Raw genomic sequence first — 15,410 nt, forward strand, 5'->3', positions numbered from 1 at the left:
TGTAGGCTGTGGGCCTGGCTAAGCCGGGGGGCCTCGCACCTGTACTCTTCCCTCATTTGGAGATTCCCAGAGAGAAGGCCTTGCCCAGAGTGTACCCTGTTGCCCGCAGGACCAGGACACTGGGCCCCTCTCTGGCTGCTGGGGGTGGAACCCAGGGCCTGCATGGATTTGTGGGCCAGAAACTGCCCTGTGATCCAGACCTGGCCTGGCCATGTGACGGAGAGCACGCCTGCCCTGATCCATGTCAAGGCATGTCCCTGAACAAAGACCGTTCTTTCGAGAGGAGTCCCATGAGCTTCCTAAACTGACGGGGCACAAAGCCAGTCCTTGTTCCAAGTCCATAGGGCCCCCAGGGCTGCCTCACTTGGCACCACCATCCTGCAGCACCTGCCCTCTCTCTGACTCATGTGACTAGTCACCAAGCACCTTCAAAGAAACTAAATCTCTTTCTCCTTCGCTGGTTCAAAACCTGGGCCCCTGGGCTCACTCTTCCATCCTGGCCTCAAAGACCTCCTTCCGAGCCCACCTCACAACGCGTGATCCCTTGAAGTAAAAGTCCTGGGCAGCCACCTCCACCCTCCCCAAGCTCCCACATGGCTCATCTGGTCCCTGCACAAACCACACTCCCAGCCCACCCCTCAGGGCCTACAGGGGCCTTAACGCATGTACACAGCTTCTCATGCTCCCTCTCTTGAGTGTGGACTGCACTGAGGGAACTTGCTCCCAGTGAAGGGAACGTGGTGGAAACAATGGAAGACGTCCAAGATGGGTCATAAAACACCCTGGAGGGGCGCCTGGGTGGCTCAGTCAGTTAAGTGTCTGCCTTCCACTCCCAGTCATGATCCCAGGGTCCTGGGATCAAGTTCTACATCAGGCTCCCTGTTCATTGGGGAGTCTGCTTCTCCCTCTCCCTCTGCTGCTCCCCCTGCCTGTGCGCTCTCACTTGTGCACTGTCTCTCACATAAATACACAAAACCTTTAAAAAATAAAAACCACCCCGCAGCTTCCGCTTTCCATTTCCCTGGGATCGCTTGCTCTGGGAGAAACCCCAAGTGGTGAGAACACTCAAGCAGCTTCACAAAGGTCCACATGACAAAGAGTGGAGGTCTCCGGCCCCGGCCAGTCTCCAGCTGGCTCAGTTCTGGCCAACACTGTGACTGCCAACCCCAGAGACCCTCAGCCAGAACCAGCCACCTGCCACCACGTTTCCTAACCCACAGAAAATGTGACCTAATAAACATCTAAGTTTCTACGTTTTGGGGCAACTTGACTCACAGCAGTAGTCAATGCATACAAGTCTCTGGACGAGGTGTACAGGGCTTAAACAAAAGACTCAACTCAAAATTTACTCAAACTGTAAAACTGTATTTATCATCTATGAAATTATAATCCCAAGGTGGACGATCCTAGGACCAACAAGATCAGGGGCTCGGGGACATCACCGGGTTCTTCATCTTTCTGCTCTGGAGTCTCCGTGTGCAGGCCTTTGTCTTCCGGCTTGTCCCCCTGTGGTCACGAGCTGACTGCAGCAGTCTCTGTCACCAGCCCTCCACATGCCAGCAGCTAAGGCTGGCTACAAGAGAAGGTGCCATTTAGTGCCCTGGGCAGATTGTGGAGGAACGCCCCCCAGCCCCCCAGAGGGCTGTTCCCTGTGTCCTGTTGCTCTGAGCTGGGGCACGTGCTCCTCTCTAAAACTTCTGACCCTGAGTTAGGGAGAGGTCTGGACTCCCCAGATGACTTCACCTGCAGCAACTAAATCAGGTTTCTACTCTGGTCCCCATGAGTACACAGGGCCTGGTTACTGCCCACTGAACAAGGAAGAGATGTGGGGGTTCAGTAGAGACAACCCCCAGCCCCAAGTAGTGAAGTCAGGGACCATCCCTTAAAAAACATCCGGGCATAAGTGTGAACAAAGTCACGGAACACAAAAACTCCAGAGTAGTGATAACCTGGGGGGCCGGAGGGGAGCAGGCAGGGCTCAGATTCCATAGAACCAGTTAACACCCACAGGCTCGGGAAAGGAAATGGTAACGTGCGTCGCACATGTTCGCAGGAAGCTGCCTGCTCTCCAGATGGACTCTCCCCAGTGTGCTACGTGGGGAGAACAGTACAGCAACCCAGAGCATGTAGGAAACATCACTTACTTCGTCAGGACCGCAACGTGAAGCTGAGCTCAGGCCTTTCCAGATTCCCTTGGGCTCCAGCGCAGCCGCCAGCCTCCCAAGGAGTCACCGGCATCTTCTGCAGAAGATATCGCTATAGGAATGCCGAATGGTCGTGAAGTCCTAGCATCCCAGAGACAGGAGTTGAGATACCTAGTTGTTTTCCAGAACCTCAACAGAATCCGCCTGAAACCTCCGAAATAGCCTGGTGGGTAGGGGTCCCACAGTGTGATACTGTGGTAGGGAGGAGCAGCGGCTGTCACGGGAACCTGGTTGCCTCTCTCCCGAGAGCAGGGACTTGTCCGCTGGATAGCACAACGGCTCAAACTGGACTACCCTTCCTATCCGGGGGTTGGGTAAAGGCACCCTGGAACTCAAGATCTCAGTAACCCCAGTAGCAGCGGAGAGCAGCCGCGACAACGGCTGAGGCCGCTTCTCCTCCCCTGCCTAGCCCTCTGGGAAGGCTCCGGAGCTACTGAAGCAGGCTTCTCGGGGCAGGCGGACAAGCCTCTGGAGACCTGCCTTCCGTCCTTCCCAGGAATGGGGAAATGGCGGTTCCCGCAGCGAATGTAAATACTGAGGCCGGGCCCGGGATCCCTGTCCTCGCCTGCCCGCAGCCGTAACCGCACGTCCAGGTCCCTCACTGTCCGGCCCACTAGGGCCATATATCCTGCCATCGCGGCCGCCTCGTCGTCTGCCCCGCTAAGGAGACAGCGTCCCAAGCCCGACAGGCCCTCCCCGAGGCCAGCTGCAGCCGGGAGCCCAGTTCTTGGCCACCGCAGCGGCTCGCCGTCGCCTTCCCCCGTGAGCCTCTCACGGACTCCTACCTGACCAAGCGGCCCAATCACCAGCAGCAGCAGCAGCAGCAGCCGCCGCCGCCGCCGCCGCCAGGAGAGGAGCATTCCGGGAGGCGGCGCTGCATGCTGGGACCTGTAGTCCTCGGCCCGACCTCGGCGGCGAGGCCTCTCCTGTCCCTTCAGCCCCAAGAGCCCGCGACCCCAAGCGGCCCCGACGCCCCGGAACGAGCTGCACCGGCTCGACCACACGGTGCCCCTGGGCCAGCTGGGGATCTGTAGCTGCCTGGTCAACCCCCCAGACCCCGCCCCGGAAAGAGAACCACACGGACCCGCGAAGGCAGAGCTCGGGAGCCACGCCTCCCCGGGGGGAGGGCACTTTCGCCGTTTGAGTGCGATTGGGCCGCGGTGTCACGTGGCCCGGCGGTTACCGCGGCGACCGAGCGGGCGCGCGCGGGGCGTGCGGCGGACTCGCCTTCCTTCCGGGGCCGCGCTCGGCGCCGGGGGCGCGGGCAGCCCATGGGAGCCCGGGGCGCCCAGGATGCGGGCGCCGGCCAGGGAGCTCTTCCGGGACGCCGACTTCCCGGCCTCGGACTCCTCGCTTTTCTCCAGCTTCTCCACGCCGCTGGCCCAGTTCCGCGAGGACATCACATGGAGGCGGCCGCAGGTGGGGCGGCTGGCGCGGGCCCCGAACCTCGGGTCGGGCCCCGAACCTCGATCTGGGCCTTGAACCTCGCGCAGGGCCCCGAACCTCGGGCTGGGTCCCTAACCTCGGGCCGGGCCTCGAACCTCGGGTCGGGCCCGCGCTGTGCCTCAGGCGGTGTGCCGCTGCGGCCTTAAGGAGCGGGATGGGGGAGGGTGCCCCGGGAGGGAGCCAGCGCGGATCTCGGTTCCGAAGGCGGTTCGGGCAGGGCGAGACGTCCGGTGCAGCAGACGCCAGCCCGGCCCCCCTTCTCCTCCGACGGGCGTCCGGCCGGCCGAGCCTCTGGGCCGCACGTCCGTCCTGGCTGCAGGCGGCCCGGCTCTGTTTCCCGCGTTTGCCGGCATGGACCGCGCTCCTGCTCCGGCATTTCCGAATGGGATCGCTTGACGCTGTCCATTGAGAGGGACGCTTTGGCCTAGTGCTGCGTCCGCTAGTGCAGACCATCTTTACAAATGGTTCATCTGATAAGTAAGACCTCGGGGAGAGCCCTCCCCTGCCGGCAAGTACACGGTCTTGGTGGAGACCGCTGCACGGTCTGTCACCAGCCCTCGGAGCAGCGTGGCTCAGGTCACGGAGGTGAGCACGAAAGTGCCAGTGGAATTGGGATTAAAAATGCATTTTAGGCACAGTGGGAGGCCTTTAGAGGGTTTTAGTGAGGAGGGATTTGAGTGAGTTTATGTTTGAAGAAGCTCACTTTTACTGCTGGCTGGGAAGTGGACTGACAGGGCAAGAATGCAGTGGTCCTAGAGAGAGGTGCAGGGGCTCAGGGTAGCATGGCACCCGTTAGGACGGGGCTTTGAAGTGGATGGATTTGAGAAATAATTTGGAGGGGGGTTAATGAGTCTTAGTGACTGATTGGAAGTAGAGGGTAAGGATGAAGCAAGGATCAAGAACGACTTCCAGATTTGTAGCCTGGGCACCTGGCTACATGGTGGTCCTCTTTGATGTGGTGGGGGAACACTGGGAGGTGGGGGATAGCTAGGAATGGAACTCTAGCGTTCCATTTTGCTCGCACAGGTATGAGCAGAGCTGTCCACAGGCAGGTGGGCATGAGAGTTAGGTGCTCAGGAAGTTCTGGGCTATAGGACCCAGACATCTGGGAATGGGGCCCATAACAGGGCCAAGGGCCCCAAACAGTATTTCAGGAGAAAGTGGGTCTGAAGAAGAAGAGAGGGCTTGGAACTGAGCCCTGAGTGCCCCTAACTTTCCCTAGAGTGTTCAAGCAGGTATCCTGGCAGGTAGCTTGGAGAACCAGCAGGCCGTGAGGTGAAAGGACCGCCAGGAACACGTGGAACCATGGGAGCCAAGAGGGGACTGTGGGGAGGTGCAGGTGGACAGCCACTGTTCTGTGTTGCTGCCAAGTGTCAGAAAAGACGAGAACAGAGTGAACCCTTTGGATTTGACAACACAGAGGTGACTGGCCTAGAGGCTGGAGGGGCCCATGCTTAGGAAGCAGGATGGAGGAAGTAAGGAAGGCAGCTCTTTCACAAGAAGTCTGTCAGAGAAGGGAAGACTCAAGGGGAGATAATGCAGAGGGGGGCAGTATCTTACAGAAGATGGGGGTTGTCTCTGCCTTATGCTGGTGGAATTCTCCCTGCAGGGGTGGAGGAGGGAGGGGGTCATGGGAGGAAGGCTGACTCTAAAGAAGGCAGGAGAGGGGGTCAGGTGGGGGTTGCTTCTGAGGAAGCTTCTGGCCAGGTCATCAGCTCAGAGGGCCATGGGAAAGGGTGGGGGCATGGAAGTGTTAAGAGGAGGGGAAAGGGGAAGGTATAAAGTAGTCTGGGTTTGGGGAAATTAAGCAGGATTCTAGCAGTATGGAGGATCCGTCTGAGATTTGTCATTACAAATTTAAAGTGAAACCATTTTCTAGGGCAAGTTAGCTGTTTCGAGAAGGGGGGTGGTGGGACTCATCTAGAGTTGCGGTTTTGCCACTTTAGGAAGGTAGACAGAAAGAGACAGGGACCATAGGACTTAAGCCAGATGGGGTGATCTAAAGCCAGGAGGGGCTATGGGAGGCTAGCTGCTTCCCCTTCCCTCTTAGGCAATATGGCTGACCAGAGGAGCTCCTCCCCAGGCCTGCCACCTCAATCCTGTCTTCTTAGTTTTAGAGACTAGTCTTCAGGCATGATGTAACTGGGTGATATTCTTTATTTCAGGAAATTTGTGCCACGCCCCGACTGTTTGCAGATAACCCACTGGATGGACAGGTGAAGCAAGGGCTCCTGGGAGACTGCTGGCTCCTGTGCGCCTGCGCCGCTCTGCAGAAGAGCCAGCAGCTCCTGGACCAGGTATCTGGGGCAGGCAGGGCTGCTCTTCCGCTGTCTTCCTGTCTGCTGTGGGCAGGAAGGAAGCCGGAGGCAGAGCAGCTGAAGCCCCTGCTCTGTGGGCTCTGCTGTGGCCGCCTGGTGTGGCTGGTGGGAAGGGGCAGCTCTGCGCTCAGGGCACAGGGGCTCTCAGGTGTCCCCAGGGCTCCAGCACGTGGGCTTTCCCCTCTGCTCTGCCCTCCTGAGCCCTGGTTTCTCATGCAAGCTGTGTGCTTGGGATGCAAAGATGAGCACAGCTACCCAGAGTAGGGAAGGTTCGGCTGACGGGTCCTATGCCCGTGGTTTGGAGTAAGTTTCCCTAGCTAGTTGACTTTTTTTGTTTTTAATAGTTTTGAACATAAATTGGCAAAAAGGTGGTTAAAACTGTTTCAGATGCTAGGCTGATAGCACAGGTATAAAAGGCCTGCTCAGCGTGCTGCTCCAGGAGCCTCACAGCTTTGTTTGGCTCCTGCCTGGAGCCTTCTCCTCCTGTTGCTGATTAAAGCAGCAACACCGACAGTAGTGACCCCTTTGGAGCTACTCCCACGTCCCCAGGCCCTGCTAATCACACCATAGTTGCTGGCCTTTGTGCTCAGGGCCTGTCTGGCTTTGACCCTCATTTGCAAACAATGCTAAAACCGGTGATAACATGTTCATAGTCAGTAAGTGATAGAGCAGGATCAGACAAGCCTGTGTAGGTGCAGAGCCCACCTGTGTCTTATTCTGGGTCAGAACTCCAAAACCTGCAGTGAACGCACTGGGTCCAGGCGCTGGCGGAACTCCTGAGACCCCCACCTCTGCCCCACCTGCAGCTGGGGGGTCGCTGTGACCGCCATCCGCAGCCAGCTCTGCTGAGAATTGCCTGTAAAAGTCATGTTTGTTTTGGATTCAGGTCAAGAGCTTATTTGGGACAGTAGGACCTCATTGTTGGCCTTAAGGTTTTAGAAACACTCGGCTCCCTCAGTGTGGTCCTAAAATGTTTTACTGGAAAGTCTGTTAGTTTTCTATGTGGCGACTGGGTTTTGCATCTACACGGACATCCAGCTGTGGAGCGAAGTCAGGCCCCGGGCAGAGCAGCAGGGTAGCGTGGAGTGGCTCTTGTGACAGTGTGTGGGAAACACTGCATGGTTTGTCTCTCATGCTTTCCTTTTGCCTTTCCCTGTGCGTGGTAGGTCTTCCCTCCAGGACAGCCGAGCTGGCGTGACCACACGTACCGCGGCTCCTTTACTTGTCGAGTCTGGCAATTTGGACACTGGCTGGAGGTGACCGTAGATGACCGTCTGCCTTGTCTTGCAGGGAGACTCTGCTTCTCCCGGTGCCAGAGAGAGGATGTGTTCTGGCTTCCCCTACTGGAGAAGGTCTATGCCAAGTACGCGTGCTGAAGGCTGGAGGGGTCTGGCTGGGGTGGGCTGGGGAGCCACAGCTGCCTTAGGCCGTTCCCGGGCAGCACGTCTCCGCTCTCACTGGGCTGAGCCCCTCCTCAGTCCCCAGAACCTGGCAGCCAGGCCTGTGGTGGGACCGACCTGTCCAGAGACAGAAACTCTGAGATGGTGCCTGTAGTGCCCGTCTCCCCCTACTCCCCCAACCCCACCCCACCCCTGCTACCCTCTCCCTCTTTCCCTGTCCTCGCTTCAAAGTCAGGTGGGAGGAGAAAAGCCACCCAAGTCTCTGTGCTTGCTTATCGAGGTCGTGCCCCTCATCCCAGGTCTGAATGGGAAAATGGCCCTCTTAGAATGTAGTGCTCAGCCTGCCGGAAGAGGGCGCTTTGATAAGCAGGCCTTTGCACAAAGGGAGTGAGGCAGGCCTGCAGTGATGTGGGTGCGAGTGCCTCCATCCCAGGGCCAGGGTGGGGTTCGATCTGGAGAAGTGAAGCAGTGGGTGTTCACAGCCTCACGCCTCATGATGCCTCCCGCTTGTGTCCACGCTGGAGGCCATAGGATGGGGCTGGGCCCACTGTGCAGTGTGGCCTTTGAGAGTCCGATGATGTCTGTGCTTGGTGAGGACGAGGCAGGAGTAAAGAGAAGCTACTGAAGTGGAGGGTCAGGTGATTTGAGGGTGTTGCAGATGAAAGAGAGGCAGGCCGCTGTGTCCCCGTGCCAGAGGCTCACTCCCTGTGGTTGTGTCTCCCCAGGGTCTACGGGTCCTATGAGCATCTGTGGGCGGGGCAGGTGGCCGATGCCCTGGTGGACCTCACCGGGGGCCTGGCAGAAAGGTGGAACCTGAAGGACTTGGCCAGAACCAGTGGCCAACAGGACAGGCCTGGCGGCTCAGAGCACAGGACTTGTCGGCAGTTGCTCAGCCTCAAGGACCGGTGTCTGATAAGCTGCTCAGTGCTCAGCCCCAGAGCAGGTGAGGCAGCAGGTAGGCGGCCGTGGGGTAGGCCTGTGCCCCACAGCCGCACACGGGCTGGTTCTCGGGGCCCCGTCGGGATTAAGTAGAAAACAAGACATTTGTCTTTCAAACCCGGTGTCTAGTGTGTGACCTTTCCCTGCCACCTGTCCTTCTGGAGGGAGGGTCCCTTTTTCCCTTGACTTTTTTCTTTCTCCCTGACTTCGGGAGTAGGTTGAGACTGGAACCTCTGCTGGGGCGGCCGCCTCCGGACACTCCAAACCGGAGTTTTTCCATTTCCAAATGGAAATGGCGGCATTTCCGGCCCATGGCACCCTGGCAAAATCAGACCCAGGTTTTCATTTGAGTGGTTTCCGTGCTCATTAAAGGAAGTTTCCCAAAAGGAAGAGACCACGTACACGGAACTGTTTTGACTTTTCCGGGACCATCGGGGCTTTTCCACAAACAGGCGTGTGTGTTGCACCTCGTGCTCCCTCTGCTTTCTTGGGCGCCGTGTGGACTGCAGGTGTCTCGTTCTGTCAGCTGGGCTGCTGTGTCTTCTTACTCTGCCCCTTAACACCGCCCATTTCGGGGCTTTCCAGTCTCTCACATTAGGGACAGCATTACTGAATGTTTCCGTGTTTAACAGCCTGCACGTTTAGGATGATTCTCATAATGGGTTTTTTGGCCCAAGGACACGGACGTTGAAATAAACAGTGTGTGTGGACAGTGAACGCCACTGGCCTGGACACAGGTTGGGCTGCCACCATGCTGCGAGGGGGCAGGGGAAGGCCCATAGGGGCCATGCTGACTGTGCAGGGCGTGGCGTCAGAACTCTCCCTGAGGCTTGGCACCAGCCGTCCCCAAGCTGGGGCAGGGCTCATTCTTAGCACCCCAGGCTTTGCAGAAACCCCCAGACAAAGCAGCAGGTGTTGCTGGTGCTCAGCTGGATCCCACAGAGGTGTCTCGGCGCTGGCGACTTGGGCAGACACCCAGAGTGGTGGCTACAGCGCCATTCTAAAGAAACCTTTTTTTTTTTAAGATTTTATTTATTTATTTGACAGACAGATCACAAGTAGGCAGAGAGGCAGGCAGAGATAGAGGGGGGAAGCAGGCTCCCTGCTGAGCAGAGAACCTGATGCGGGGCTCAATCCCAGGACTCCGATCATGACCTGAGCCGAAGGCAGAGGCTTTAACCCAGAGAGCCACCCAGGCACCCCTAAAGAAAGCTTTTTAAAGACATTGCATAAATTTATTCTTTCTGGACTCCCACCCCTCTTCCCCAGGTGGGGCTCCAGTCACCATTTGGCTCCTCCACTTCCATATGGTGTGACCCAAGGGACTCTGGGCAAATAGGGTTGCTTCCTTTCTGGGCCTCCAGTCTGCCCCCCAGCAGTGTTTGGTCCCGCAGTCTCTGGCCGTGCAGTGCCCCCCTGCCCACTCAGCCAGCCAGCCTGGCCAGGAGGAGATTGCTCTTCTTGGAGGTCCCAGACCTGCCCCAGACCTGTTGCTGACAACCCTTATAGCCGCACATTTGAGAACCCGCCCTGCGCTGCCTTGTCAGCTGGCCAGCCTTGCTCCTCCACCCCAGCGGAGACCAAGGCCCCGAGAAGGGAATGGCCTAATGGGCCTTTGGCAGCCGAGCCGCAGTCTACACCCAGGTCCTTAGCTGGGGCTCTGCACTGGCTCAGGCCACTCCTAAGCTCACTTGTCCACAGTGGTCAGGAAAGGAGCCCCTCCTGTCCTCCCATGGCCACAGTCGGGTGGGCTAGTACATCCCATGGGGAGGGAGACAGACCGGTGTGTGTGCCCAGTTTGGGGACTTCCTGCCTACAACCCAGCCATTCCTCACCCAGGTGCCAGGGAGCTGGGGGAGTTTCATGCCTTCATTGTGTCGGATCTGCGAGAGCTCCAGGGCCAGGCCGGCCAGAGCCTCCTGCTGCTGCGTATTCAGAATCCCTGGGGCCGGCGGTGCTGGCAGGGGCCCTGGAGAGAGGGGTGAGTGTGGCTGAGGGCCGAGGCTGTGCTGCTGTCAGGGAGGGCGGGGGTCCGGGGCCCTGAGCGGCAGTGAAGAGCCGTTGCAGCCATGTGCGTGTGCCCTTGTGGGTTTGTAGCAGGTCAGCGCAGTGCAGTTGTCTCCCACAAGGCCCTCTGGCACCTGCCTGTGGCCCCTGGGTCCTGCGTTTGGCCCCAGATGGCCTTAGAGGGCTGGTTGAGGGCTTGGTGCTGGGACTGAGGCCCTGGGCTCCTATCTTGAGCATGCCAGCGGACTGGTGGATGCCCAGTCGGGCTGTGGGTGACAGGGACATGTGGGACGCCTGAATCACAGTGTGCAGCTTAGCTTTAAGACCTTTACTGACACCAGGGACCAGGATTGAGCAAGGGCCCTGGGTCCTCGCCCCGTGGCCGATCGCAGTTGGTCAGCAGATCCGAACCCTTCCTCCTGAGTGTAGGAGGTTAGCAGCAGCTTAGGCACAGCCTTCGCTAGCCCACTCAGGGGAACAGCCCTGGGCAGACAGGTCCAGAGGTAGAAGCCTCAGAGAGGGAGTGGGGTGTGGCCCCAAGGAAGGGCCAGGGCAGAGCCAATCTGAGCTGGGCCGGCAAGAAACTGGCAGGTCACAGGGCTCCCCCTATCAGTGCTGTCAGCTCAGGGGTGAAGGGCCGCCGCTGAAGGAAGCTGCCTTCCAGGGGCGAAGGGTGGAGCCAGGTGGACCCAGCCGATGAGTCCGAGTTGCTATCCCAGCTGCAGGAAGGAGAGTTCTGGGTGGAGGAGGAGGAGTTCCTCCGGGAGTTTGATGAAGTCACCGTTGGCTTCCCGATCACGGAGGCTGGCTACCTGCAGAGCCTCTACTCAGGTAAGGGGGAGGAGGCCTGCACCTGGGACAGGCTCTTGTGGGGATACTCCAACCCGCACAGGCTCTTAGAGCCTCCCTGCCTCCGGATGTCAGGGCTGAGCGGCCACCGCATCCCTCTGGGGGCTCCCGGCACGGGCTCCCAGCACAGCCCTCGCCCCCCGCCCTATTCTGCTCACCCTGTGTGCGGAGCGAGTGCTCCATCCCCTCCCATCCCAGGCGGCTTGAGGTGGAGGGAGACTGCGGGGCTCCTCTAGGGTGCTGTAGCTGGTGCTGGTGAGAGGGAAGCCCAAGTGGGAGCCCTTTCCTGAGGCTGCTGCCTGCTGGTTCTCCCCTAGAAAAGGCGCTGTGCCACACTCAGGAACTGCCTGGGGCCTGGGTCAAGGGGCAGTCAGCAGGAGGCTGTCGGAACAACAGCGGCTTTCCCAGCAACCCCAAATTCTGGCTGCGGGTCTCAGAACCGAGCGAGGTGTTTGTTGCCGTCCTGCAGAGACCCAGGGTGCGCACCACGGGCCGGGCAGGCCGGGCTCGGGCACCAGTGAGGGGCGAGTGTGCCGCGAGGAGCCCGGCCAGCTTCCTGAGCGAGGACTACCAGGCTGTGGGCCTGCATATCTGGAAGGTAACTCCTCCTGGGCCTGGCTCCCTGCTCAGGGCCTGGGGATGCTGGACATGAGCAACTGCCGGGAGCCTTACCTGCCTCATCTCCAGGGTCACCTGTCTGTTGGGGCTCCCACAGACAAAGCTCCGCCTGGCCCAGCCCGTGTCTGTCCGACAAAGGGAGACGAAGCAGAAGCAGCCATTGGCTGACTGGCAGGAGGGAATGGGACCCAGCCCTGTCTAGATTGGTCTGCTGTCTCCCAGAGCAGGGGGACTCTGACCCCTTGGTTGAGGGAGAGCCCTGGCCTGGGGAGCACTCTGGGCCGGCCCCCGCCATGCTGGGAGGGACCCACAGGTCCAGGTTCTCTTTCGTAAAGTCATTCGAGAGGCCCTTCTGCTGGGCGAAGGTGGCGGGGCCTGTCTGGGGATGGTGGCCCACAGCCCTCCTCTGTGCAGGTGGAGAAGCGACGGGTCAGCCTGCCCAGGGTCCTGTCCACGCCCCCCGTTGCTGGCACCGTGTGCCATGCCTACGACCGGGAGGTCCACCTCCGCTGCGAACTCACACCGGGCTACTACTTGGCTGTGCCCAGCACCTTCCTGAAGGACGTGCCGGGGCAGTTTCTGCTGCGGGTCTTCTCTAGCGGGAGAATCTCCCTCAGGTGAGGGGCATGGAGGAGCTCTAGGAGAAAAGGGCAGCATGGCCCAGGCAGCCTCATGGGAGGGGTGTGTGTGTCCATGGTCCGGAACTCGCTGCCAGCCGCCCTCCCGTGTGTCTTTCCCGGGCAGTGCCATCAAGCCAGCGGCCGGGAGCCCTGCCCCTGGGGAGGCCCTGCCTGAGGGCGAGTGGGAGACGGTACAGCTGCGGGGCTCCTGGAGAAGCGGCCAGACGGCAGGGGGCAGCAGGAACTTTGCCTCCTACCCTAGCAACCCCTGCTTCCCCCTGTCGGTCCCCGAGGGCCCAGGCCCCCGCTGCGTCCGCATCACTCTGCGCCAGCACTGCCAGGACGCCCAGTGCCATCCCATTGGCTTCCACGTCTTCCAGGCAAGCTCCTCCTGCTCCGGGGGGCAGGGAGGCTCTCAGAGGGACTGTGTCCCCACGGGTGGTCAGGCATGACAGAGGCCTGGACTCGGTTGTGTGGGCACAGCCGGTCCCATGCAAGATCCATGTCTAGTTTCCTGAAGTCTGTAATTCACGGGGGCCCTGGGTCAGCTCCGACGGGCCCCCGTCCGCTCCGCCAGTTCAGAGCAGCATGGTCACGAGGTCAGTTCTGCTCCCCTGAGCTGTGCCTCCCGCCCAGGAGACCCAAGGGTGCGCCCCGCCAGGAGCTGCCCCAAAGCCACGTATCCCCCGCTCTTCCCCGTGCCCCACCCCTCTGGGGCCACTCTTCCAGGGAGAGGGCGTCCACTGGGGGCCAGGAGGGGGCCCTAGCACAGGCTCACCTGGCGGAGCAGGAAAGGTAGGGAGGGGGCCACAAAAGACAGGGTGGGGCCCACGCTGACAGATGCCACCCAGTGCAAGGCTTAGATAATTCTTGGGTCAGAAAGCTGTCATGGGGTGAAGAGGAGCAGGTGTTGAGGCACAGATGGGCCTGTACATCTTAAACGCTACCCCAGATCTCCTTCCTGCACCTCAGCTCTGGCTGTGCTGTGCTGAGCAGACCTGTGGTTGGAGGAAGGGAGACAGACAGTGCCAGGGTCCGAGGTTGCAGGCCCAGATGCCACGGCAACGAAGTGGCTCGCAACCCGCACGTGTGTCTTCCTGGGGGCTCCACCTCCAGATGGGCTTGATGAGCCAGCGGGTGCCCAAGGAGGGCATGGGCCAGGACGATGGCTGGTGTGGTGGGGTGGGCACATTTAGCCTGAGCTGCAGATATAGGGCAGGAAGGGTAGGCAGGTCTCTGAGAAGCTTGTGTACCCTTGGGAGGACAGAGCCACTGTGCTCCGCAAGAGCGAGGGGCTCATTCTGGAGTCTTGCTTGCCCCGGGCTGTCCCCTGGAGCATCTGGGGGGGAGCTTTGATAAAAGTGCCAGTGTCTGAAGCCGGTCAGATGAGTCCCGGGACAGAGTCCTGGGCCGTTGTGATGGTGGTAGTCCCCAAGGCAGGGCTACACACCTAACAAGGGTCATGGGGCCTTAGTGAGCGGGGGGCCCAGCTTGGCAGTCTAGGCGGGTCTCTCCGCTGGGAAGGAGCAGTTGTGTGATGTGGGAGATCCAGATCCAGGCAGAGTGCCCCTCTCTTGCGTGACCCCGCACAGCCCAGCCTCAGACAGGTATTGAAGGCCCAAACTGAGGAAGGAGAGCCGTTCCTGGTGGCCATGGCGGCCCAGTAGATAGGCCTCCCCTATCTGAGCCCGTGCGTTCCCCAGGTTCCGGTGGATGGGGGGAGCCGCGGTGCGCCTGACCTGCTGCTTCAGGAGCCGGTGCTGAGCTGTGTGCCGCATCGCTACGCTCAGGAAGTGAGCCGGCTCTGCCACCTGTCGGCGGGGACCTACAGGATTGTGCCCTCCACCTACCTGCCGGACACGGAAGGGGCCTTCACAATGACCATCGCCACCAGGATAGACAGGTGGGGCTCCAGGGCTGGGGGGGATTCCTCAGCATGTTGTGCGCCTCTCCCTGTCGTCCCCTCTGGCCCACCCACCCCAGCTCCAACCTGTTCCAGCAGAGCAGCAGCAGGCAGGGCATGTCAGCAGGCAGGGGGGCGGCAGGAGGTGAGCGCAGCTGCTCCTCGGGCTGGGGGCCAGCCAGGCTACTGTGTCTTCTCTCCCATAGGCGCTCCATCCACAGCCAGGAGAGGCTGGGGCAGCTCCTCCAAGAGGTAGGTGTGGGGCTTGGGACACGGGCACACTTGTCTCTTGGCAGGAGGGCCGAGGGGCGGGAGCTGCAGTCACAGCCGTGGCACTGTATCCCGGTGCACAATGGGGGCAGGCCCCAGTTGCCATCCAGGGCAGCCCCTGCCCAGCCCTTGCCATCTTTCCTCCTGCAGGCCTCCTTTATGGCAGTTATGAAAACCTAACCGGGTGACACCGCCACCCCCCGCCCCGTGTCAGCTCTAGCGACTGGGGTTTCCGAGGGGCTCCCCCCCATGATGCCCCCAGCCTTGGTGCAGCAGCGGCCAAGCCTGAGCTGGATGACTGCGTGTGTTCACGGGTCCAGGCGAAGAGTCCGTCCTGCGGGGCCCAGGGCCCGGGTCGCAGCAGGTGCCGAGGGGAGGGCAGGGGAAGCCCCATACAAGGCGTCTCTGTTCCTCATGGCTCAGGCCACAGAGCTTGCTGGTGACCCTCCACGGTGTCCCTTGGCGCCTGCACCTGGCTCTGGAGAGAGGCCTTACAGCAGACGAGAGTATGACGGTCTTGTTGATAACTATTTATGTGCAACCTTTTTAGGAAATAACTTTATAAATAAACATGAGTACTGAGTGGTTTACAGACAAGTCTCGTCTTCTCGCTGCGAAGGAGGGGAAGGCCAGATGCTGTGTCCCCTGGGGGCCCTCCGCCCAGCCACTCATGTGCTGCCGGTGACCACGGCCTCTGGGACAGGCCTAACTGGCCTGTGAGGTGGGCACAGCTGATTTGGGGGGCAGACAGCAGTACGGAATGGTTTGGAGAGCCGGTAGGGGTGAGCTGCGTGCCCTGGTACAGGAGCAGGAGGCAGTAGCCTGGGAAAGAGAAC

General features: G+C 60.2%; 1 protein-coding gene and 1 long non-coding RNA gene across 4 annotated transcripts; one reads left to right on the forward strand and one right to left on the reverse strand.

The window, feature by feature from the left end:
- Positions 1 to 1,344: 1,344 nt before the first annotated feature.
- Positions 1,345 to 3,265, reverse strand: LOC123950592. The gene is made up of 3 exons (XR_006820256.1): positions 2,990 to 3,265; positions 2,145 to 2,285; positions 1,345 to 1,573 (listed from the first exon to the last, which is right to left on the reverse strand). It is a non-coding gene; the product is annotated as an uncharacterized LOC123950592 (long non-coding RNA).
- A 143-nt stretch (positions 3,266 to 3,408) lies between these two features.
- Positions 3,409 to 15,156, forward strand: CAPN10 (calpain 10). Of its 3 annotated transcripts, none has more exons than XM_046018589.1 (12): positions 3,409 to 3,623; positions 5,816 to 5,947; positions 7,135 to 7,331; positions 8,094 to 8,323; positions 10,147 to 10,288; positions 10,979 to 11,145; positions 11,481 to 11,761; positions 12,196 to 12,398; positions 12,526 to 12,781; positions 14,105 to 14,304; positions 14,511 to 14,556; positions 14,725 to 15,156. In XM_046018589.1, the coding sequence occupies exons 1-12, from the start codon at positions 3,498 to 3,500 to the stop codon at positions 14,752 to 14,754; spliced, it is 2,010 nt and encodes a 669-aa protein (XP_045874545.1). In that variant the 5' UTR covers positions 3,409 to 3,497; the 3' UTR covers positions 14,755 to 15,156. The 3 variants fall into 3 exon arrangements, with proteins under 3 accessions (XP_045874545.1, XP_045874547.1, XP_045874546.1); XM_046018591.1 differs by having other exon boundaries at positions 11,034 to 11,145; positions 11,633 to 11,761; XM_046018590.1 differs by having other exon boundaries at positions 8,094 to 8,311.
- Positions 15,157 to 15,410: the final 254 nt, after the last annotated feature.

Source organism: Meles meles, chromosome 9, assembly GCF_922984935.1.
Source record: "Meles meles chromosome 9, mMelMel3.1 paternal haplotype, whole genome shotgun sequence".
NCBI classification, from domain to species: Eukaryota; Metazoa; Chordata; class Mammalia; order Carnivora; family Mustelidae; genus Meles; species Meles meles.